The 22435-nt window shown below is 45.4% G+C and overlaps 8 protein-coding genes across 8 annotated transcripts; 4 read left to right on the forward strand and 4 right to left on the reverse strand.

Annotated features, from left to right (window-relative positions):
- Window positions 1-2878: 2878 nt before the first annotated feature.
- Window positions 2879-5687, reverse strand: JR316_0010330 (uncharacterized protein; the record flags this gene model as incomplete). Its single annotated transcript, XM_047895998.1, has 5 exons — window positions 2879-3331; window positions 3389-4677; window positions 4734-4969; window positions 5025-5368; window positions 5436-5687. 5 exons carry the CDS (start codon window positions 5685-5687, stop codon window positions 2879-2881), a joined length of 2574 nt encoding a protein of 857 aa, XP_047745717.1.
- A 341-nt stretch (window positions 5688-6028) lies between these two features.
- On the forward strand, window positions 6029-7138 carry JR316_0010331 (uncharacterized protein; the record flags this gene model as incomplete). Its single annotated transcript, XM_047895999.1, has 4 exons — window positions 6029-6134; window positions 6192-6308; window positions 6477-6864; window positions 6925-7138. 4 exons carry the CDS (start codon window positions 6029-6031, stop codon window positions 7136-7138), a joined length of 825 nt encoding a protein of 274 aa, XP_047745718.1.
- A 300-nt stretch (window positions 7139-7438) lies between these two features.
- On the reverse strand, window positions 7439-8126 carry JR316_0010332 (uncharacterized protein; the record flags this gene model as incomplete). The annotated part of the gene is made up of 3 exons (XM_047896000.1): window positions 7439-7886; window positions 7933-7992; window positions 8047-8126. 3 exons carry the CDS (start codon window positions 8124-8126, stop codon window positions 7439-7441), a joined length of 588 nt encoding a protein of 195 aa, XP_047745719.1.
- A 513-nt stretch (window positions 8127-8639) lies between these two features.
- On the forward strand, window positions 8640-9260 carry JR316_0010333 (uncharacterized protein; the record flags this gene model as incomplete). Its single annotated transcript, XM_047896001.1, has 3 exons — window positions 8640-8687; window positions 8740-8967; window positions 9024-9260. 3 exons carry the CDS (start codon window positions 8640-8642, stop codon window positions 9258-9260), a joined length of 513 nt encoding a protein of 170 aa, XP_047745720.1.
- Window positions 9261-9388: 128 nt separating this feature from the next.
- On the reverse strand, window positions 9389-13061 carry JR316_0010334 (uncharacterized protein; the record flags this gene model as incomplete). The annotated part of the gene is made up of 9 exons (XM_047896002.1): window positions 9389-9714; window positions 9770-10422; window positions 10471-10612; window positions 10676-10852; window positions 10911-11305; window positions 11356-11673; window positions 11804-11916; window positions 11984-12349; window positions 12687-13061. The coding sequence occupies 9 exons, from the start codon at window positions 13059-13061 to the stop codon at window positions 9389-9391; spliced, it is 2865 nt and encodes a 954-aa protein (XP_047745721.1).
- Window positions 13062-14593: 1532 nt separating this feature from the next.
- Window positions 14594-15760, forward strand: JR316_0010335 (uncharacterized protein; the record flags this gene model as incomplete). The annotated part of the gene is made up of 7 exons (XM_047896003.1): window positions 14594-14693; window positions 14755-14796; window positions 14846-14877; window positions 14926-15084; window positions 15137-15209; window positions 15409-15636; window positions 15693-15760. 7 exons carry the CDS (start codon window positions 14594-14596, stop codon window positions 15758-15760), a joined length of 702 nt encoding a protein of 233 aa, XP_047745722.1.
- Window positions 15761-16643: 883 nt separating this feature from the next.
- JR316_0010336 (uncharacterized protein) lies at window positions 16644-18510 on the forward strand (the record flags this gene model as incomplete). The annotated part of the gene is made up of 7 exons (XM_047896004.1): window positions 16644-16658; window positions 16729-16816; window positions 17587-17646; window positions 17707-17838; window positions 17894-18149; window positions 18215-18263; window positions 18325-18510. 7 exons carry the CDS (start codon window positions 16644-16646, stop codon window positions 18508-18510), a joined length of 786 nt encoding a protein of 261 aa, XP_047745723.1.
- A 303-nt stretch (window positions 18511-18813) lies between these two features.
- JR316_0010337 (3'-5' exoribonuclease 1) lies at window positions 18814-19511 on the reverse strand (the record flags this gene model as incomplete). Its single annotated transcript, XM_047896005.1, has 2 exons — window positions 18814-19269; window positions 19341-19511. 2 exons carry the CDS (start codon window positions 19509-19511, stop codon window positions 18814-18816), a joined length of 627 nt encoding a protein of 208 aa, XP_047745724.1.
- Window positions 19512-22435: the final 2924 nt, after the last annotated feature.

Consider the following 22435-nt stretch of genomic DNA (forward strand, 5'->3'; position numbering starts at 1 on the left):
TCTGCAATCCCCGACGCAGAATAAAATTTGAAAGCTTGACCTCATTTTCCACATTTTGATAGTTCTTGCCTTTTAGGTGAGTTCCGACGTTTTCAAGAGTCAATGAAAGCGTTGACACATGGGAAATAGGCTACTTCTTCAATGCCCCGAGTGATATAGTGCGTATATTGTTACCTCACATCTGGTCTGTCGTCTAATTTCCCTTCATACCACAGTAGTAGGTCATTTCAAGTCAAATCAAAGCGTAACCAATTTTGTTAATATGCACTTTAGCTGTAAAAATTTCCAAAGCGCCTGAATAATCCAACGTGTTACTTACACCGTATGCTTTAAGGCATACGATTTTTAAACGGGATACACTGGTCTGCTGTCGTGGGGGTATTTATCCCTCAAGGCATGTCCCTTCCCAGCCATGCAGTTCCATGAATCTCATTGGAACTATAGCCATTTTACAGATCCGACTATACGCACTGTATGGTGCTAATAAGAGACTACTGGCACTGTTATTGCCAATGTACGTGCTGTGCGGTGCTGCCGGGACAGCTATTCTGGCTGTTGGCTTTGGTCAGGCTACGGCAGGTAAGCCCGACTTTCCACATAGCTACATTAATCCACTTGATACAGAATACTGTTAGAAAAAGGAAACATACGCGCGCAGGTTCTTCCGAATGGAAAGGCATGTGCAATCACAGATATTCCGACGTATCTGTACGCTTTCTGGATCCCTATAATTTCGTTTGAGCTTCTTTTGTGCACTCTTGCTGTCATGAGAGGGGTCAGAAATTTTAGGGATTATGGATCTACTTTTTCCACTGGGAAGCGTTTACTAGATATTCTTGTCCGTGATTCCCTCGCGTACTTTCTAGGGTGAGTTCAGGACTACCTGGTCAACTGGAATGAACTACTGATAGGTTAATTTCAGAATTGCCCTGACTTATTTGGTTTGCCTGGCGATTTGGAAAGTCAACACGGTAGCTAATTATATAAGTCTACAGAGGGTCCAAACTTACACTTGCAACAGGAACTTTTTGGTGCCCCTATGGCTTTTCAAATAACCATTGCATCTATCCTTTGTAATCGACTGGTTCTCAGAATACATGGAATAATGATGCGAGGAGAAATCTGAAGGACTGGAACTGATATAATTATTTCATTGAGAACTTTGATAGTTTTAGGAAATTGAACTAGGCATAGATTTATGCCACGTTGTATTTGTAATTGGAGTTTTTGTCTGAACCATTCCACTTCTTTGAAAGAAACTGGGGATAGTTCTGGCACTAAAAGGATCGGCGGATATTCACATGTAAAAATCGAGCAGTAGGTGCTTTGGGCAGTGCAGAAAACATCACGGACATTGAGTTTGTTGCGCCATGGTGGAGGACCTTTTGGGATTCCGGGATATTCAAAATAGTATAAGATGGAGAAGCGTGAAATATAAGGGTTTACGAATAATATAATTTATAAAGCTATAGGAATGCAGTAATCAATTAATATTCAAATAGGGGAAGTTAAAGTGGACGATTTAGAGACGAATCAGAGGAGAATCTGGTCACCAGAAGCGTGGGAAGATGCCCAATCGCCCCGGGATCGTTGAAGGAAGCGCCTGTTAGCGCCATCAATCCCCACCGCCATCAATTCCCACCGAAGGAAGCAAACTACGTACCGTGTCGCGCACGCCTTGATGCTTGAAGGTCCAATACTTAGGGTCTGCCCTGCACACTATGTCAATAATTTACATTTAACTCTGCTCCAAAACTGGAATCAACATTACAGAGTCCTTTTTGGTGTAAATTTTTAGGGGATTATTTTTAGTTCAATCAGCGCCGAGGAAGAAATTATCAGCCAATGCTGAAATGTGGAGACAAGTCAAACTGATTTTCACCAGAGGCTCAATACCATTGTTTTCATCAAGTGGAGGTTAATTATTCCATCCAAATCTTTATACGACCATTGGTCCACCTGTACATACCCTGACTATGAATAGAACCCTTACAATACAATCAATTACCTTATACATGGTGCACAGCTATTACTGCATTGATAATCGTTTATCCATTGATTTTAACCACATTATACATAGGGCCGTCCATTATTCATCTCCCTCCCATCCCCTACGCTGTTCATTACCCATCCCCTACGCTGTTTATTCCTGCCCTCATTATCCATCGGCCTGCTATTCATTCCCGCCCTCGTCATTCAAAGCACCCTTGTGCTGTGGTTTTTATTCCCGCCCTCATTATCCATCGGCCTGCTATTCATTCCCGCCCTCGTCATTCAAAGCACCCTTGTGCTGTGGTTTTTATTCCCGCCCTCATTATCCATCGGCCTGCTATTCATTCCCGCCCTCGTCATTCAAAGCACCCTTGTGCTGTGGTTTTTACTCCCGCCCTCATTATCTATCGGCCTGCTATTCATTCCCGCCCTTGTCATTCAAAACACCCTTGTGCTGTGTTTTTTATTACCATCCTCATTATCCATCAGCCTGTCTGTTCATTCCCGCCCTTGTCATTCAAAGCACCCTTGTGCTGTGCTGCCATTTATTCCCGCCCTCATTATCCATTGGCCTGCTATTCATTCCCGCCATTGTTATTCAAAGCACCCTCAAGCCGTGCTGTTTATTCCTGCCCTCATTATCCATCAATATTATCCATTACCAAGCACGTTATCCATGAACTCCATTATTCATTTCTGCATCATTTTTCAAAGTACCTGTATTCTTGTCTTCTAAATCTTTCCTTGTACCGTAACAGATAAACCTATTCCAAGAAAACACAATGCATTCAAGAAAACATAGCCTATAAATAAAATACAATCGTGCGTAGATCATACAAGAATTAAAGTCCAAGATCACGTGTCACAGTTCAATGTTCACGTTTGTCTACACACGGGCTTTTTTACCCGCCTTCTTTCCTCCCTCGCCTGCAGCCTTTCGCTTGCCCCTTCCCTTTCCGTTTCCTGCCTTCCCCGGCTCTAATTCAGCTGTTGTTGTCATCCCAAAGGCGCTCAATGTTTGAAGCATATCATCAACAGCCGCTTCCCATCTGGCTCCTTGAGCACCCGACCACCATTTCAATCCCACCATAACTGTCAACAAACCGTTTGGACCACCTCGTCTTAATCCTTCAACGGAGTCCCTTGGCTTGGCCACACTGAAAGACAATGGCAACTCGCCTGGAACACTGTTCCTTCGCCATGCTGGTTGTAAGCTGTTCCACCATGTTAACCATAATGTACCAAATTCCTCAGGTTCAACAGAGGGTAGCGAGCCATAGTTTCTAGATGACAGCCATTTTGATAGTGCTGGGGGTCTCTTTTGCGCAGGAAATCTCATCTACAAGGGTACGTGTCAGCAGTTTTGCTATAGATCAATGGCATTGTACGAACTTACCGAACTTGTGTCCATATTTCTAAGCTCAGCCTTTTCAAATGCCTCCCATGCGGCCACGCACTTCTGCCACTTCTCCACGCTCAAGTCCTTGAACAAGAACTCAGTTGCTGTTGTCAACCATGCTTGGGGCAATGCAACATCCTTTGAGGCGGCCGCCCTTTGATTACGACCTCGGGTTGTGACAGTAGTGTCTACATTTTCATCTGCCGGCTCCGCAACCATTTCATTCGAGGCCTGTTTGACTGCGGCATTTGGTAATGGAGTTGTGGATGGAGGAGCTCCATCAGTATGATGGTTCTCCGTCAATGCAAGTGCTGGTGCAGGCAAAACGGGGGGTGTCTGAACTATTGGTATTTGCAATTTACCTTCGTTCATTTGAATTATCATCTTCTGTAGCTCTACCCAGTCCTCTTCCGGCAGTCCATACGTCTCATCTGGTTTGTCATTTGTCCATAAATCCTCTTGCATAGGGAAGCTGAACTGATTGTTGACAGCAAGTTGGTTGACGGCGAGTTGGTTCATGCCGAGTTGGTTATTGAAAGTGAGTTGGTTATTGAAGGCAAGTTGGTTAAGGAAGCCGAGCGAGTTATTGATGGCAAGCAAAGAATCAATTGCAGGATGGTTGTTGAAGACCAGCGGGTTTCCAAGGCTGGGCTGAGGATTCATGATGAATGGGGTATTGAGGGTGAGCGGATTGTTGAAGCCGGTTTGAGGATTGACCAGTGGACCATTCGTACTGGACTCGACAGGCAGGCCATTGATAGTAGCGTTGGTAGACGGGCCATTGATAGCGGGTTCGGCAGGCAGGCCATTGATAGCAGGTTCGGCGGGCGGGCCATTGACAGCAGGTTCGACAGGTGCACCCTCACCCTTGCTAGCAGGCTCCTTATTGATGGCCCCTTCGTTATTGATGGCGCCCTCATTATTGATGGCACCCTCATTATTGATGGCCCCATCATTATTGGCGCCTAGTGCAGGAGTGGTTGTGGGCGGAGACGTGATGGCTGGCGGCGGGATTGTGGTGGCGGTGACGGCGGGAGGGGAAGAGACAGCCGTAGAAGGTTGAGTAGTCGGCGGGGTTGGGTTTGGCGGAATGGGAACGGAATGTGCTGCTGCACTTGCGGTAACAGGTTCCAACAACGCATCTTTGGTCACTTCCTCGGGCTTGGATATAGCTGTGGAGGTGTCTGTTGCTGCGTTGTTTGATTTCTCTGCGACTGCCGTATTTTGATTGATGGATGAGGCACTTGAGGGTGGTACAATGGCTTGTCGATCCCTATCTTCCTGAGCTAAGTTTGTAGATCAATCAGTGAATCAAAACATTAATGAAATGATTTAAGCTTACAATACACGCTGTACAAGAATGTTTGATATGGGGTCACAATATTCTCATAGAACTTATCATTAGCAGTTGAAAAAAGTTGATCGTATTGATCTCGACCATTATGAGCTGCCAATGTACGGATTCTACCCTGGTCCGAGGGCTCTGGACCACCCATCAACACAGTAAATGCCCACCCCGTTCGACGACACATTTCATCAATGAAGGCCTTCACGGTTTCAGGCAAAGTGATAAGATTTCTAATGGACAGAGGAAAAATTAGATCCAATCTAATGGGAATCAACCAGTACGTACACTGCACATTCCTGCGGGCTGACAATCTCCAGCCCCTCTGGCACTTTCAATTTTGACTCCTTGAGTTTCTCCAGCTCAGCCCAAATCTCTTCTTTGACTTTGTCGGTTTCCGCATTCCAAGCCTCGGCAATGCAGCGGTTAATGATTGCAATCCGGCTCCCTCCAGGATTCTCTTGCAAACTTTTCATGACGTTTTCCCTGATTCGGTCATCATAAAACCGCTTGGAGTATAAATTCATCTCAGATAGCAAGCGTGTCGGAGGACTGGTGCTGCCAATTACAATGGTGGGACCGCGTCGGTGAGTGGAGCCGGATCCCCGGTTGTTGAACCAGTTCACGATTTGCTGCCAAAAAATAAGCGCTCATTCAGCTCGATACAGAAAGCTAGCTTATATTCTTGCGCAATGTCACCCATTCGGCATGAGAAAGTGAAGAGGTATCAACTCTTGGTTTGGAATCTGGTTTGGATTTCTTTTTTTTTTTGCGAGGGACTGTCAAAGGTCGCACTTCATCCTCGGCTTTAGCCCAGATGGTAAAAAACTCATGATAGACTTTATTCCAAAAGTCCGGGGTTGTCTTGGTGCGCTGGGCCATCTGAAAATCCGGAACCTTGGCGGTAAGAAAATCGATTTGATCAGGGGTAGCCCACGGCAGCGGAGGCATTTTGATAATATGTCTAAGAATAAATGTCCTAAGAATAAGTCAAATATTACAACATATCCAAACACAAAAGCGCTGAACAAACTTACTTGTTTAAAAGTTAAAAACTTATTTCCTGATAGACAGGATCGGGCACTTCTCTCTGCAACCTTGTTTGCCTCCAGAAGCTCTACGCATGGACCAATAGATGCTTACATTATGGGATCCGCAAGATTCGCCGCTATTTCCCGTGCAACTATATAGTTTCTTTTTCTTCTGGGGGTACAAATAGCTGACGGGACTCGAAATCGTCTGACTTTTTCATCCCCAACTTCCACCATCAAACATTACTGTATTTTCAAACCATGACTCGCAATCCCAACCCCCCTCCTCCTCCTCCACCCACGGCGGCAGATGCCAACGTGGTCATCGATCATATCTTGGATTCCCTCATTGCTCTTGAAATTGCCGGTGAGTAGTATACTAGCACTTATCACCGTTCAAAAAGTAAACAACCATCAGCATCAGATACGGCATCCGATGGAAACCCGGCCTCTCCCCCTTGTTATATGTCCCTTCCGGAGGTGCTTGATGCCTTCCGTGCCTTCATTCTTCAGTTGGTCAATGGACCAAACCAAACCAGTGGTGAGTTAACTGAGCCTGTCTATTCACCTTACCTTTTTATTTTCTTACTTTTTTTTTGCCTTACACTTACCAAACTCCTTTTTTTGTATGAGCAGATGCCCCGGGCCAGCCCACAAATGGTAAAAGCGCCTATCTGGATTTACAACTGACACTAACATTTATTAACAGGTCCTTCTCGCCTTGACCACCGCATTCAGGCTGCATGGGATGCTTCTTCCGAATGTCTCGAAGGCAGCTCCTTGGATTCTCCTGCTGGCATTGCTGTGGGTGGTAATACAGGGCTGCGGGCCGTCTCTACTGGTGATTCGATCATAGTGGTTAGTTCCGACACTGACGGCGAGTCCGATGCCGACGACGAAGATTACTATGCACACCCTGTATCTTCCTTGGAGCCTGCGCCAGCAGTAGCCACAAGCACATCCCTTACTGGCGCTACTGCCACTGCGGTCGCCTCTGCTCCGGAAGCGACTCCAGCAAACTATGTATGTTCTACGTGCTCTGGAGGTCGCTGGTATGTTGTGTTTGCTGGCACAAATGTTGGTGTATTCGACGACTGGTAAGTAACTCTGTTTTAAATTTTTAAAATGTTGTTCTAATTGTCGCTCACCTGATTCAGGTCCACAGTCCAACGATACACCTCTGGTGTCTCGCACTCTTGCTACAAGAAGTATTCGAAGAAAGAGGATGCTGAGAAGGCGTACAAGGACTCTGTCACGCGCAGTGAGGTTAGAATCCTCCCCACTCCTTCTGTTGCTCCTTCGATGGCCCCAGGAAGCAGTCATCCTCCTCCCCCACCTCCCGCACCCTCTGCTGGTGCCCTTTCTGCCTAATCTTCTTGCTATGTGGTGGGGTTTTTCCTCTTGGATATTTTCCGCTGTAGATAGATCATTTCATTGTCTGCACATTCCAGGAGTTTCCCCATCCTTCTTGTCGGGCCAGCCAGTATCTAGTCGTTTCATTTAGTTTGTATCTTGCGCATTGAGAGAAAAAGAATATATGTTTTATTTGGTGGCTCTATCTGTTGGATCCTAAGTGTACAGCGCGAGATTTATATGTAAATACATGGATAGTTAAAAAATTACATGTGGCTAGATATCGTCTGTCTAACCAAATGTAAGAAGAATGGTACATTACTTGAGATCTGTCTGGAACTCAAATGACATCCTGGCATACATAGATTTGACTTCATCATAGCCAATAAGGGCAGCCATATGAATTTCCTCTACCCATCGATGCACATTATCAACTTCGAGGGCAATGGTCTTCAATTGATTATACTCTGGTCCAAGACCCGTCAACCCGTACACACTATTTTGGTAACGGTGGATTCGTTCTTGGTAGTGGTCTAGCACAGAATTGCAATCGGCAATGCTCTTGATATTTTTCTGCGCAAGATACTGTGCGCATTGCTTGGCTGTGAAGGCTATTGGGTCTGACAAGATGTATTCATTGAAGCGTCGTTTGAGGCGCTGGGCCTGATCCACCCAAACTTGAACGGGTGTCTTGACTGGCTTTGGTTCAGGCAGTTGTTGAGTTTTTCTGTTCAGGTTCTCTTGGCTAGACCTGCGCAGATTGAGGCTTTAGTATATGTAGTAGAGTAGTGCATGGCTGAGAGAGCACCCACTTTTGTCTCTGAACTTGTTTGTACTGCCTTCGTTTCTTCTTGTTAATCTGCTCTTTTGCCCTATGAGTGGCATGTAAATAAGTACTTTATGGTAGAGAACAATATTAAACATACTTCTCATAATGTTTCTTGCTCTTTGCTCTGTTTGCAGCAACTCGTTCTTCAGCAGTAAAGTATTTTCGCTTACGACCCATGGTGGTAGCGGTGAAGGGAAGCAATGATTCTTAATGAATTAGTGTAGCCGTCTGGGTATTTTGAGCGTTTCACCTGACCTTTTTAACCTGCTGAGAAACCACTTTTGAAAGCGGTACCATTCGATAGCTAGAATTAATTGGATCAATATTATCTCATTTTTAAACAGATTGAGCTCATCGTTATATTGCTATTGATTTTACTAGATATTTGTTTTCAGGATTTGGCATCAGCAAGAGGCCCAGACGGCCCGGCAATCCACATCATTGGTAATCGACCATGCCGCCTAGCGATCAAAATCCATAACCTTACTCGTTATACATGAAAAGCCCACCACACATTTTTCAAAGCTGTATATGTTATTGATGGCTTGTCAATTGCTGTCGTTGTTATCCATTGAAATGTTTGAAGGCCAGGTCAATTGTGTGCACACATATAAAAGCCTTCTTCCATTCGATGCTCGCCTTACTTTTTCCCCACTCGACTTACTTTTTCCATCGTCAAACCCTGTTCCAATGCCAAAGGCCACCAAATACAGGAGAAACAAGCCTAAAAACTCCTTTGTGCGTATCTCCTTCTTCAGAACATTGTGTGCCTGTTGATTGGAATTTGCAGGACTTTTGTGTTGAACCTGGAATTACGCCTGTCTCGCCAGAGGTCAACTCCGACCAATTCCGCTTTATAGTTGAATTTGGACCGTATTTTCGCCAAGCAACCAGGCTCAACGAGCAAATGCACTTTATGGATGCATTTCTTGACCTTTGGTTTGCCAAATGGCCTGAGTTACCCGTTGACTCAGCTGATGTAGACTTTGCGTACCACCGGCAATCCGTTACAAGGAAGGTTTGTCAATTTTAGCTTTGTAGTATTCCTACCAGGTGTTCTAACAACACTTGTAGAAGGTCCTTCGAGAATTAAGATTTACTGGAGCATTTAGTCACGAAAGTGATCAACCTTGGCGTGGATATCTTGCCACAAAGACGGCCGAATTCCACGCAAAGAAAGCCAATGTGGCCTCGACATCCAACACATCCGCTAATCATTCCCGCCCTCGGCCCAGGCCCCGCCCCAAAGTCATCAAGCAGGAGGAGGAGGAACCGTCCCTAGAGCCAGAGTGCATTGTTATTGACGATTAGAACCTTCTGTTAATGACCCATTTGATATGTTTTCGTGATTATATGTTTGTGTAGCTAATTTGCATACCCAAATTTATAACAACCACATCGTATTCCACTTGAGTTGCATGATACAATGTTATGTCTATTTAGTGGCATTCTACCATAACATATGCATTGTGGCCTTCTAATGTTGTCAACGACTCTGAAATACCCTTCCATTCCTTCTCACAAAGAGCTACTATGTCCCGACGAATTCCTGCCTGCTTTTGGGCATATGCAATCTTCCCATCTAATGTTGTAGAGTCCGAGATCGAGTTAGATGATGCAACAATATCTGTAGCTCGTGTTTCCCATATATTTGCCTGCCAGTTAAAAAATGCTATTACCCGACGCATTTCTTCGGCCAGTAGCAAGCATTCTTCCTGCCAGCGATGTGCTCTGGCACGCGACTTGCACCACTCAACACGAAGTACTGGGATGGATAGGGCCATAAGTCTGGAAGTGAGCACGAAATGATAAAGATGCACCTGCTTGAGTAGACTTCTCCGCGTCTTCCCCCATGCCATGAACTTTCCATATCCAAGACAGCTTTTTGCGCCCTTTGCTCCCGGAGTAATCCATCGAGGTTAGGCCAGTGACATCGGTGTCCAAAAGGGGTCGAAGGATTTGTCGCCATGCGCACTGGACGAGGGGGGTCGAAAGAGCTTCTAATGCGTTGTATGCAACATTGTAGGTCTTTGTCGCAAACTTGACCTTTTCTTCAACAGCTGCAAGCAAGCCCAAACTTCTAGTTTGCATTCGCTGGCCACGGGAGTGCCTTTTCTTGGACTTAAACATGTGAGAGCGAAGGAGGAGAAACCCACGTAAGGAATTGAGGGATTCTTCAGCTTGAGCGTAACGATATTCCCATTCGCATTTAAGCAAGGGAAGCGAGGAACAACGAAGAGTATAGCCGTTGTACGATAGAAGGAAGAGCTTGATGTCTTGGATTGCAACTGGTATTGCGGTATTGGCGTCAATCTTGGAGCGATACAACACAACTCCGGGCATATAAAGATGTTGGACAGCAGTCCAAGCATCAATGCGACGCTTCAACGAATTGGACCTTTCTAGAATTTTTGTTTGTTGTAAACTGGTGGAGTGCGGCCCAAGTTTGGCAGTATCAATGGAAAGACGCGCTCTGATCATAATGTTAGTCGCAAGTGAGCAACAGAAAGAGAGGACGTACTGCAGCTCTTCTAGTTGAAGACCTTGGGAGATTAAGACACTAGGACTGACATCAACGTGTAGCGCAAGTGAGTCTCCTCGCTTCACTGCTTCGGATTCCTTGCAAGCTAGGCGCAAGCGGACATCAGACTCGGTGATATTGGCTACAAAGAATACAAAGGAGCATTGTGAGATACTGGAGTGAATAAGTGGCAACAAAAACGAACCATTCTTGGCAAGCGCAAAAGGGTTTGGCTGTTTTGGGTCTTTTTCCCAGGCTTGACACATTTGTGTCCATTCTGACGTTGTATCCTTGGGGAGCACTGCATCAAACTCGATGAAAGACTCCACATGCTCTTTTCGTTCGTGAATAGCCTCTTTTGCTTTGCGAACAAATGTATCAGCTGAGAAAGCTTGAAGTTGAGAAAATCTACTTATGTCAAAGAAAAGGAAGTAACTGACCAATTGTAATGATTTTTCGCCAGTTGTAATCCCCAAAATGGTTGTCCAGGGTGTCATTGCGTGATCCCGGACCCATTTCCTTGGTGCTGCTTGCAATACCATTTGTGGCTGACCATCCCCGCTCAGGAGCTTCGCCGTCTGTCCGGCCAACACCCGGTGTGTAGTTGAAAGAGAAAGCGGCTTGGCATTTTTGAACGTGGGCGGGAAGGTGAAACTTAGGTACAAGGTATACAAGGGAAGGTGCAGAAGGGTTTGAGAGCACATTTTCTGGGTAGATTTGACATCGTTTGAGAAGGTTTACCCACCATTGACAAGCAATGTCATATGAGACAACAATGCGAAGCAATATTGTATATGCTATGCTTGACAGAAAAAAATAATCCATATTTACATAGCTAGAAGTCATAGTGAGTGACGCCCAGATTAATCTTACAAAGGCACTGACCGTTCACCCTTTTGCAGGTCACCGACCGAAACAGGGCGTTTCATGTCGTGCCTACTACATTCAGCTGTTCCAAGCCCACTAGCAGCAGTACCGTGTCCTCCCCTCGCGTTTGCCGATTTGATAGCATCATGATTATTGCATGTGCTTTTCTCGTCAGCGATTCGACCGTCATAAGTAGCCAGGTAGTTCTTGAACTTATTACTTTCCACCATGTAAGCATATCCATGATTCAATCCAGGATCCCTTTCATCACTAGACACATTCATTCGCTTCAGGCGGAAATTGGCGTCAATGGCGATGAAAAGAGAATAAAGCCATCTATTATATAGATCAGAAATTTGGACATATATCAAGGTAAAGATCTTGCCGTTCCGATTCCGGCCTTTCTTTCCAGTCCTCGGGCAAATTAATGCCGGGATGGGGGCAGGCAGGACATAACACAGCGCACTCTCCTTCTTTGGTACCTTTGACTCCAGACTCTGCGTGCCCGCGACCCATTCGTTTGAGAAGCCGGATGTGCCGCCATTCACGCACAATCCTCATAAAGACAGGATAGCGATCCTAAAACAGATGGTTGAGATTACGCTTTGAAGCAAATGGCATGGGAAAAATAATGAAAATATCATACCGGTGGCGGCCTGGTTCCCATGTTGTCAGTAATTCGAGCTAGTGTGTGATAAAACTCATAGCCAGAGACCTTTGAGTTAAATGAAAGAAGCTGGAAATGTTCGAGAACGTCAAACGTGGCGGCTGTTTTGGGATCAGCCACAGTTGAGGGAAATAAACGAGCACGGAGTAATTGTGTTGGCTTCAAAGGAGCGTGGGGACACCCACAATATCTCAAGGATACTTCATGAATTCCGGTCTGACAGATGACAATGAAGTCGTCGTTGAATGCGTTTATTGGGACCTGACAGTCGTTATGTCCAAGCTGAATGTACAACCCTAAGCTCTTCAAAGTGACCTTGCGAAAATATCCACTTTCAGTCCAAACCTAAACCGCCATTAGTACCAATGTCATGTTATTGAGTCAAGTCAAATCATACGCTCACCTCAATACAATGGAAAGGGTTATGGATATGGGAGGAAAGGGTGCACTCGATACAGAAAATCTGCATGCCATAGCAATCCTTGCAACGAAAGGCACCATTACTCATATTAGACTTGCAGTCGGCAGTTGAACATTGATCCAGGGTGTTGCCACATCGTCCTTCCAACCTCAGAAACTCTTCTACATATGAATCGATATGGGGTGTCCAAAAAAGTAGCGGATGAGTCTGCATGTATCATGTGGCTTAATAAATATAGATAGACATAAATTTCAGACATACCGACTGTGTTTTCTTTTTTTGTAGCGTTTTTGTGCTCTCGAGACCATTTTCCCTGTCAGGACGAAGATATTTCTTCAGTCCCAGCGCCTCCAATTCACAATCTTCCATCTCTTCCATGTCAAGGTCGCCATCAAAAACACGATATGGAGATTGAAAAACCCAGTCAAGCTGGGGTGTAGGCAATTCTGGGGCACCGGGAGGAGGATATATAAGTGGATGAGGAGCGCCAACTGGTACTGCCATGCGAATTGAATGTTGATTGAGTCGTCCATGATATTCAGTATGTATATCTCCTAGTAGAACTTGCTTTCGTTGTTGCTCTTCAAGAGATTCGTACTCATTGTAGATCTGACGCTTGCAAGGTCGTCGTCCCATATTAGCGGGGGTAGTGAAGACAGTTGTTGATGCTTGGTGCTATGACCTGAAAGCAATGGATAATCGTGGGTAATGCACATTGAACGTATATGGAAATGGGGTGCTACTAGAGCATGAATAATGGACACAGTCATGGATGGACAGCGCCATGGATAATCCGACATGGGTCCATAACAATGGATAAATGAGAAGGGAATGGAAAATGAACCAATGGATAATAGACGCACCAATGGATGGACGGGATAATAGGCGGATGGAACACATAGACAATGGATAATTGGGACGGGAATTGATTATGGAGCGATGTATAAGAGACCTAGTCCATTGGATAAATGAGAAGGGAATGGATAATGAACCAATGGATAATAGACACACCAATGGATGGACAGGATAGTAGGAGGATAGAACACATGGATGATGGATAATAGGGACGGGGATGGATTATGGAGTGCTGTCTAAGAGACCTAGTACATTGGATAAATGAGAAGGGAATGAATGACGGACCGATGGATAATAGACGCACCAATGGATGGACAGGATAGTAGGATGATGTAACCCATGGATGATGGATAATGGGGACGGGGATTGATTATAGAGCGATGTATAAGAGACCTAGTACATTGAATAAATGAGAAGGGAATGAATGACGGACCGATGGATAATAGACGCACCAATGGACAGGATAGTAGGATGATGTAACCCATGGACAATGGATAATGGGGATGGGCATTGATTATGGAGCAATGTATAAGAGACACAGTCATTGGATAAATGAGAAGGGAATGAATGACAGACCGATGGATAATGCACACACAAATGGATGAACAATGCCATGAATAATTGTCAATGACTGACGCTGGGACTGTTGGTGTTTATTCATCGGGACAGCAGGAACATGGATAATTATCATAGACAGTAATTAGTGCAGTACATGTATAATCTTATTCACATCTTTGCAGAAGGTCTATATATAAAAATGACTGCTAGGCCTCATTGGTCAACATTACTGGTCATTGTGCTGGTAATGTGCTTTTCCCGAAGCACTTTCTTGCTCAGCAAGCAGCAGTGTAGAATTAGATCTGTCGGCCTGTCAATGGTATAATGATGCAGATGTCGCATTTAATCTCTAAGGATCTGAAATAGAACGAATTGCATTGATGTTTATGGGTTCAGTTCAAGACATTCAATGTGGTCTATAAATGTGATTCCACCTGCGCGTATCTAATTGATATTGAACTTACTCATCGAATATCCGAAGAAAAAATATGACACGATTCTACAGTCATTTGTGAAGGATATATAACAGTGACGCAATGATCAATGATTATTTATACCATAATATAATGTCCTGCGTTCAACTTGACGTATTGCTATGGCGCATAACTTGATAGTTGCTGCAAGTCACCGAACGCATTGAATGGTGCCAAGTAGCGGCTACATGTTATAATGCAAGCATTTGAGCAACCAGATCCTTGAATCCCTCTAAATACTATCTATCTGGAGTGTACCAGCAAAAGGGGTACTTCAGCAATATGTCTACATCTGATGTTCCTTTCTCTATCCCCACCAGGGTTCAGATATCAGTCATTAGTGGCACTCTTAACTCCGTCGTAGTTTTTGCAATCTTAACTGGTAGGTTATATTTCATAATTGATTCATGAGCGCCAGGACGGTCCATATTGACAATTTTTAGGTGTGTACTCGATTGTCTATGTTGGGACAATGTACTTTTATAGTAAGCTATTTGTTTACTGTAATCTATTCTCTTCTTTTAAACCTTTTAGTAACAAGACGACGCGCGACCAAGAGTAGAATGGTAGTTTTATCTACCATTTCCTTGCTTTACATCCTGTTTATGGTGCAGTTTGCGGTCCAATGGTATTATCTCAACTTGGCAATCATTGAGAACGGTGACACACGGGTTTCTATCTTCATCTCTGCCCTCACACGTGGATCGGTTACGGTTTACGCTGTAACTCAGACCGCGTTTTGTATGATGTTTATTGTGTCCGATGCCCTACTAGTAAGTACTCTTGTATTTTAATCAATTAAAGAATTCCTAAATCACAGTATAGATATGCTATCAGGTATGGGGTCAGTCAGTCAGAGTCACTGTACTTCCAGTGGCATTAATCATGGCCGAAACCGGTGAGTAATTTGTGGTCGAGACTCAACAAAGCAGAAAACTTGAAGTGAATGCCATATCCAGGTACTTCTATAGCGCTGACAGTGTTGCCTATTGTCAAACCACGAACAACTATCTCATCTATCTCACACTTTAAAACCCTTACATGCATTCAAGCATTTGCGTCCTTCGCTACAACAGCGTTATGTACAGTGCTGATAGGGTACAGGATCAACAAAGTTTCGAATATGGACGGAGCCAATCGATCAAGCAGCGCACGGTTTTCTCATATCATCAAGGTTCTGATTGAGTCAGCAGCTGTCTATTTGTTCATTATCCTCGTGTATGCTATTCAGGCAGCTATCCCCATTTCGTCTGAGAGTCTCATAAAATCCCCCTTGCTGCTTGAAGGGTATTATCTCCAGACAGTGATTACGGCTGTTTCTGTACGTCAGTTTAGTCTCTGGTTCTGGATTCACTTAGATTTTATTCTCCTTATGTGACAGGGTCTGGCTCCAACTTTGATTGCGACAAGAATTGCATTAACGTCTGGAAAAAGCAAAATTACAGCTGAACCATTGGATAAGATTTCCCAACTAAATTTCCAGCATAGAACTTGTAATGATAGTGTAATAAGGCCCATGAATAGCTGTACCTCCTCATCCGCTGATTAATAGACACCATGTTTCTTGGATAGACAGTAACACCTTGTATCTAGAGGACACACTCAATACACTCAACTGCGAGCGAGATCCTGATAAATGTGTTGATGGAGACTCCGGTATGTCTCGCCTCGTTGTCTGGCCCTCGTCTATATTTGTAATGGTCACCCTGAAGGAGTTTAACAAAAAAAGGAATTCCCATGTCTTTAAAGAGAGTTGATCATTATCAGTGCTATACCGCTGGATGTCTTTTTCTGCGGGTAGAACTTTTCTTCAATGCATAAGCGGATAGTTGGTCGTTAGTTAACAGAGTATTATTCAACCATGGGAAAATTGGTTTACAAAATTACCCAGTAAAATAAAGAGCTAGACGGTCTACGAAAGATGAAGAGACGTGTATCAGCGGCACAGCGCAAAGAACCATTGTGAATGATCCCAGAAGCGAATAGAAAATTGAGGCCGATAAATGGACCTGCGGGGCGATCATGTTATTTCATCAGTTTCAAACCCCTTCAGACATTCTGATTATCTTGAGGAATTCGTTGACGTTGATCATCAGGGCAAGAATACAGCTCGCCACGACCATCAAGAAGCCAAATCGTGAGTAAAAGTCTCGATTTGAAGACCGTGCGTGGGAACTTAAGAGTGATTAGCGCATTTGAGATAGCGAATTCAAGCGAACTCGTGGGGCATTCTGGCCATGCCTGATATACCAGCTGATACTAAGCAATTACAACTGTAGACTAGGCTGCTCAGAGCAAAGTACGCGTGAGAAGAGTCTTCTTTATTGCAGCAATGAATCCCCAAAAGGTTTCTTGGTGTATTGCGTATAAAGGGTGAGTTTGAAACCCTGTCTCCCTGCTTAATTAATTGCTTACAGTCGAGACTTCTCGGAATGAGCGCAGAGAGTATTCCCCCCGCACTTTTCGGTCAGCTGAGGGATGTACAAATCACTCGTTTTGCACAGTGTATGTTCTTCATCTTTCATTTCCACCAAGCGCAGGCTGTCAGTGTAATTGTCTGAAATGCACAGTATCCTCTCAGACCATTATAATCCTCGAGCACTGTAGGTATTCCAAGCTGTTTGGTAATCCAAAGGAATACTGGAGGATAACACTTAAATGATTTCAAGTTCTAACGTTTGACCAAGAGGTATGCCCCAACAATCCAAGTTCTCAGTTGTCTCAGCAGACTGACTCAAGCTCCAGGTTAACTTGATATGGGTGGGTGAAGTACTTAATACAATAGAAGTACTCTTATCATCTTGCCATTTCAGAAAAGCCCATGGTCATTGGTGAAGATTCTCTTCTTATGTGTGCGTCGCCATTACAAAAATAGAGATTCCAACATTGCTTGTGATTAACTGTGTCAGTTAGATTCGATATTATGGTTTGGCGAGCGCAGCGTAGGTATCATTCATTACCATATTAACATTCATAGACTCATTTCCCCTCCCGGGACCGCAATTCAGACTGAATGACTATAGTAAATTCTGCTCTTCGACTATTTTAATTGCTAACTTAACGAAAATTTTCAAGTTTTGTTCCCTCTAACAATAACTGATTCGGTAGGTGGAAAAATTGAAGTATTTTAGGTACTAAATTCTCCTTTTTCAGAGGTAGGACTAGTATTCATATGTCTAATTATATCCGAAGCTTGATTCAAAATAGCTGTAAGTTGATATTCTCATCGTTGATAAACAATTCAATAGCGATCTGACACTTTTCATGTGACATAGGTCTGAGGTACTTCCAATGGCAAGGATGGACAACATTAGCAATTAGTATGATGGCCGAAGGTCTGTAAAGATCTATTTTACCAACTCCCTAGCTAATCTATTGTCAACCCATTGATTTAGGAGTGCTTCAAATTCGAATATACGCCATGTATTTCCACAATAAAACGGTTCTTGTTGTGCTTCTGATATGCTTCGGCATGACTTCGACAGCATCAGCTACGATGATGGCACTGTCAGCGCGGACGTTGCAACGTAAGTAGTGGCGTCATTTCACTCTAGTAGGCTAGTATTGAAATTAAATTGTCAGCGGTGGCAATCGCAACGCCAATAGGCCTAACATGTGCTCTCCGTCGCGCGCCAGGAAGCTTCTACGCTTATTGGATACCCCTGCTTTGTTTTGAGGGATTGCTATGTGTATTGGCCCTCATCAGGGGGATTCAGATGTCCAGAGCCATTGACCCAACTGAAAGTAGGGAACCAGTACAACCCTCATTTTCGCCCCTCACACGGGGTAAGCGGGTAATAGACATGCTATACCGCGGTTCGATCGTCTACTTCCTAGCGTAAGTAAAGGTTTATACGTCTACTGACATCGTTCATGACTAATATCACTCTTACTCACCAATAGTATCGGTGCAACGTTCATGATCACCATAATATTTTGGCTGACTTTACCTGTATGTCTATCAACCTATATAGTCTCGCTAAATGCTCACGCATCAGTAACCCACGTTGTAGCTCGGTTTGAGCATGGCCCCACTAGGATATTGTATCACACTTCCATGCGTCATTGCCAACCGACTAGTGCTAAGTGTGCGTGGAGCAGCGCAATGGGATACCACAATGGGAAATATGACAACGTTCGAGGTTAGGGTCGACACGGCTGATCCAGATTCAGAATTGGGGAAGGATTCGGGTGAATGAAGCGTGGCCCAAGTCAATATAGTGAAGCAGAACTAGTGAATCTGAAATCCTAAATTTTGCGTAGAACAGAGCAGATGCGAAGCAGCAGTGAAATTAAGAGACAGCAGAGGTAGGATATAGCGCGCAATAGGAACGCGCGCGTAGATGTTAAAACTGGATGAGGTTACATATATCCATAAGGACGGGCTTGTAAAGCTCACCATATTGATCTTCCATATAGCATTGACCTTGCTCCTGTTCATGCTCACGCAATGACATAGACCACTCCATGAGTTTGTCAGAACGAAAGGGCATCGCTTGAAACTATTCAGGAGACACAATTGGCTTTGATTTCGGCACCTTCATCTGAGTTTTGCTTAGATCAGGAGTTCTGGGTCTCCACCCATCATGCTGCATGGCCTCCACAAGCCTCGCCAAGCTCCAGCACTCCTCCATCCCAAAATGATATCGCTCGTCCTTGGACAATGCCAGTTGACCCATCATCTTGCGCAGAGGTTTCGTCTGTTTCAACTTGTACTGCCTTGCGAACGCTTTCTTGATGTTGAGACGCGATATTGGACTGAGAAGAGACAGGTCGTCGAGATGGGAATCCACCAATGATTTGTATGCCAGTTGCGCTGGAAGAATTTCGTTCAGGTCCGCTTTATCGTATGTGAGAAATGCAGTAGTGGATGGGTCACGGAGTACATCGTGATATTGTAAAAATTCTTTGAACCTCTTCCAAACAGGCGGAAACAAATCGGCGTTCTCAACCATATCCTATCGCGCATATGTGTGGTAGACGTGAACAAGTTGTGATGATGATGACATTATGCTACAACACAGCGTACCTGTCGTACCCCAGTGACTTGCGCGCACTTCTGGTCAATAGCACGAATCCGCGAAGGCTTGACGTACTCGTGGAACGACGCGTACACTTTCCTGTCGCGTAGGTTGTATAGCAGCGCTGGCATTTCTATGATCTCCCGGATGATGGGTGTCCTGGTAACTTCAAGTTTCATTATTATCAGTGAGTTGAGATGTATACGTGGACGCTTGATAGCACTGGCGAGGACCATCGTTCCACAGCTCGTTGGCGTTATCGAAGATGGATATCAACGACTACAATTTGACGGTGACAATATTGGGTGCAGTTGATGCTTCCGTTGTGATCCGTAGGCGACTTACAACTTGGAATATAGAGCTCATCCAGTCTTGTCCAGATGAAAATGGTGACTTGCACACTCAATACAGGCTGTAAACTATGCCTTTCCACTCATGCTTCCACAGCAATCTCTGTCCCGTCCACCGTCAGCGCCACCCCACCACTCAACCGACGCTCCCTCGCAATATCTACTCTGCGATTAACCGTGGTGCGGGACATAGCCGAGACCTCAGCATGTTCTTTCCGCATACACACTCATCCATCATCCCCTCTGCCAGCTCCACCTCCACTCCTTCCCCCTCTCTCTACCATTATGCGACACAACAGTGTTTTATCCTGCAAACACACCAATCTACAACGTACCTGTATGCTTTGGGGTTGTGAGTGAGTCATTGCTCACCCTTGTACACGTCTTCAGAGGGGATGCGCAGGTGTCAAGCCGTACACACCGTCAAAATGTCCCCACCAGTCGTCGCAATCGCCCTCTGTCATCGTTGTGCTGGGTGCCGAGTCAAGGGAAAGGTGTGTCAATTCACTCATCGTCAGCGTCTGCGAGCAGCTTGGTACTCACAGGGCCCCGTGTTCCTCAGACTCCAACCGTCTGCCTTGTTGCATACAATGTCCGTCAACACTTCTATCTCACCGTCATCGCCTCCTCAGCCGCTACATATCTTCGACGTCGTGGGGGATAAAACGATGCTGGCATGTAGAATCGGGCGTCAAGTGTGAGCGGGGTGGTACGGTATGCGAGTTGGTTGGTATTGGGGACTCTACAACCTACCTGTATACATTGTGGTTGTGGACCGCAGGGAGCAGGTTGGTGCGGTCCTGCACTGCGTCGTGTGAGTCACATCTTCATCTCATAAATGGGACTTTGCTCACCATCGTCGACATCTTCAAAGGGGATGCGCAGGTTTCATCGTTGTGCTGGGTGCCGAGTCAAGGGAGAGGTGTGTCAATGTCATTTGATACTCACCCGCGCTCGTGTTCCATAAACCCATGGTCTAGTTCTCCTTCGTCGTCATCGTGCCGAGTGTTGAGGTCGAGAGTCCGAGGGCGGCGGCGGATGGCTGGTCAGTTGTGTCCGTGAGTCAAACACAAGGTGTGTCACTAAATGTCATCACAATGGGTGCGCATCATGCTTACCTGTACCCATGTCCCATCGACTCACCATCTTTGGTCACCACACACTTCCCTCACACGTTCGCCATCGTCGTCATCACGTCGGCTCGTTGTTCAGGTCTGTGACGAGTTGAGCGTCAAAGGCAAAGTTTGTGAGTATCTCCTATCCCATTAGACACCACCGTACTCACCGCTGTGCGTGATCCCTCACCTCTCCATCATTGGGCTTCAGCCATTGCCTTCATCCATTCTCCTTCGTCTTCATTATTTCCAGTGTCGAGGCGGGCAGTCTAACGGCGCCGGGGAATGCTTCGCTCGTCGTATGCAGAGTTGGAGAGTCAAAAAGCAAGGTCGGTCAGTGTCCCGCATAACAATGGCCATCAGGGTACTCACCAATGTTAGTGTTCACTCAACCAGTCACTCCACATTGCCCTCCTCCGTTATCCTTCGTCGTCATTGTTCCCGGTGATGAGGTGGGCAGTCCAAAGGCAGCGGGGAATGCGTGGTGGTGGTTGTGTCCAGTGCCGAGGTCAAGGTTCAAACGCAAGGTGTGTTAATATCTCTCATCACAATGGAGACGTGCTCACCTCTTCTCGTGTTCCAGTCTTTTAGCATTGCGTCGCCGTCATCGTGCGCGTGTCTAGGTCGACGGTCTGGGGGATGTGGGGAATGCAAGGGATAGGTGTGTCAGTGTTTGTCTGTAAAAGGTGTATCATCCTACTTACAGTTCTATTAGTCTCGTTAAGCGGAGCGGGCTGTGTTGGCGTCAGCGTCGGGCATGGAAACGTCTACAGTACGGTAGTTCACCGTCTCTCCCAGCATGTTGCGCTGGCATAGGTATGTCAGTGTGGTCAACCGAATTACAGATGCGGCCGTCTACTCACCGTCGCTTACACAGTCCCTCTCTCTATCCAAACGTTGTCAAATTCATCACGTACGTTGTGTAACACATTATACAGACTCACCATGCTGAACGACACCAGGTGCGGGCCCAGGGGACTTGGGAGACATGGCGGGTGTGCTGGCAAGGTGCGTCAGCAGTGTTCAGCGCGTCGGGTGTGCAGTGGCTTACCGTGTTCGCTGTTCGCGCTATACACCTGCACAGTGCCGAGGGTGAAAGAATGCGGGTCAGTACGCTGTGCTGTGGGCTAGGCTCGGCACTTACCACTGGCGGCACACACTACAGTCCTCAACATGTACATCAGCAAGGGCGTCAGTGAGAGGAAGAGGGTGCTCACCATCGTTCTCGGCGTCCGTGGATACAGGGAACAGGCGCAGAGCGGGAAAAAAGAGGGGGGAACTGAAGTAAAGGGAAGAGGATGAGGGAATGAAAAATGCCAGCGAGGTGCGTGCCCTTTATATACCCGCCGTGCTTCTAGTACTAGTGTTACTAGTACGCCTGTTACATGTCGTAAGTAGCACAAATATACAACTTTTTTTTTTTTTCGTCGCTTGTGGTTACGCGAGGTGTGGTCCGGTCGCCCGTGTGTGAGATATTGGATGAAACTATTCCTCTGGAATACTCAATCGTGCGTTTATTTGAAAAAATAGGTGACTTTTCAAGTTGGTTTTTGGTGCTGATTGGAAATGAACGTGCATTGTCAAGCGACTTTTCTAGTTCCTTTTGATTGCACATTTCAACAATTCTTGATTGAAATT

This window comes from Psilocybe cubensis, chromosome 9 (assembly GCF_017499595.1).
Source record: "Psilocybe cubensis strain MGC-MH-2018 chromosome 9, whole genome shotgun sequence".
In the NCBI taxonomy this organism is placed as follows: Eukaryota; Fungi; Basidiomycota; class Agaricomycetes; order Agaricales; family Agrocybaceae; genus Psilocybe; species Psilocybe cubensis.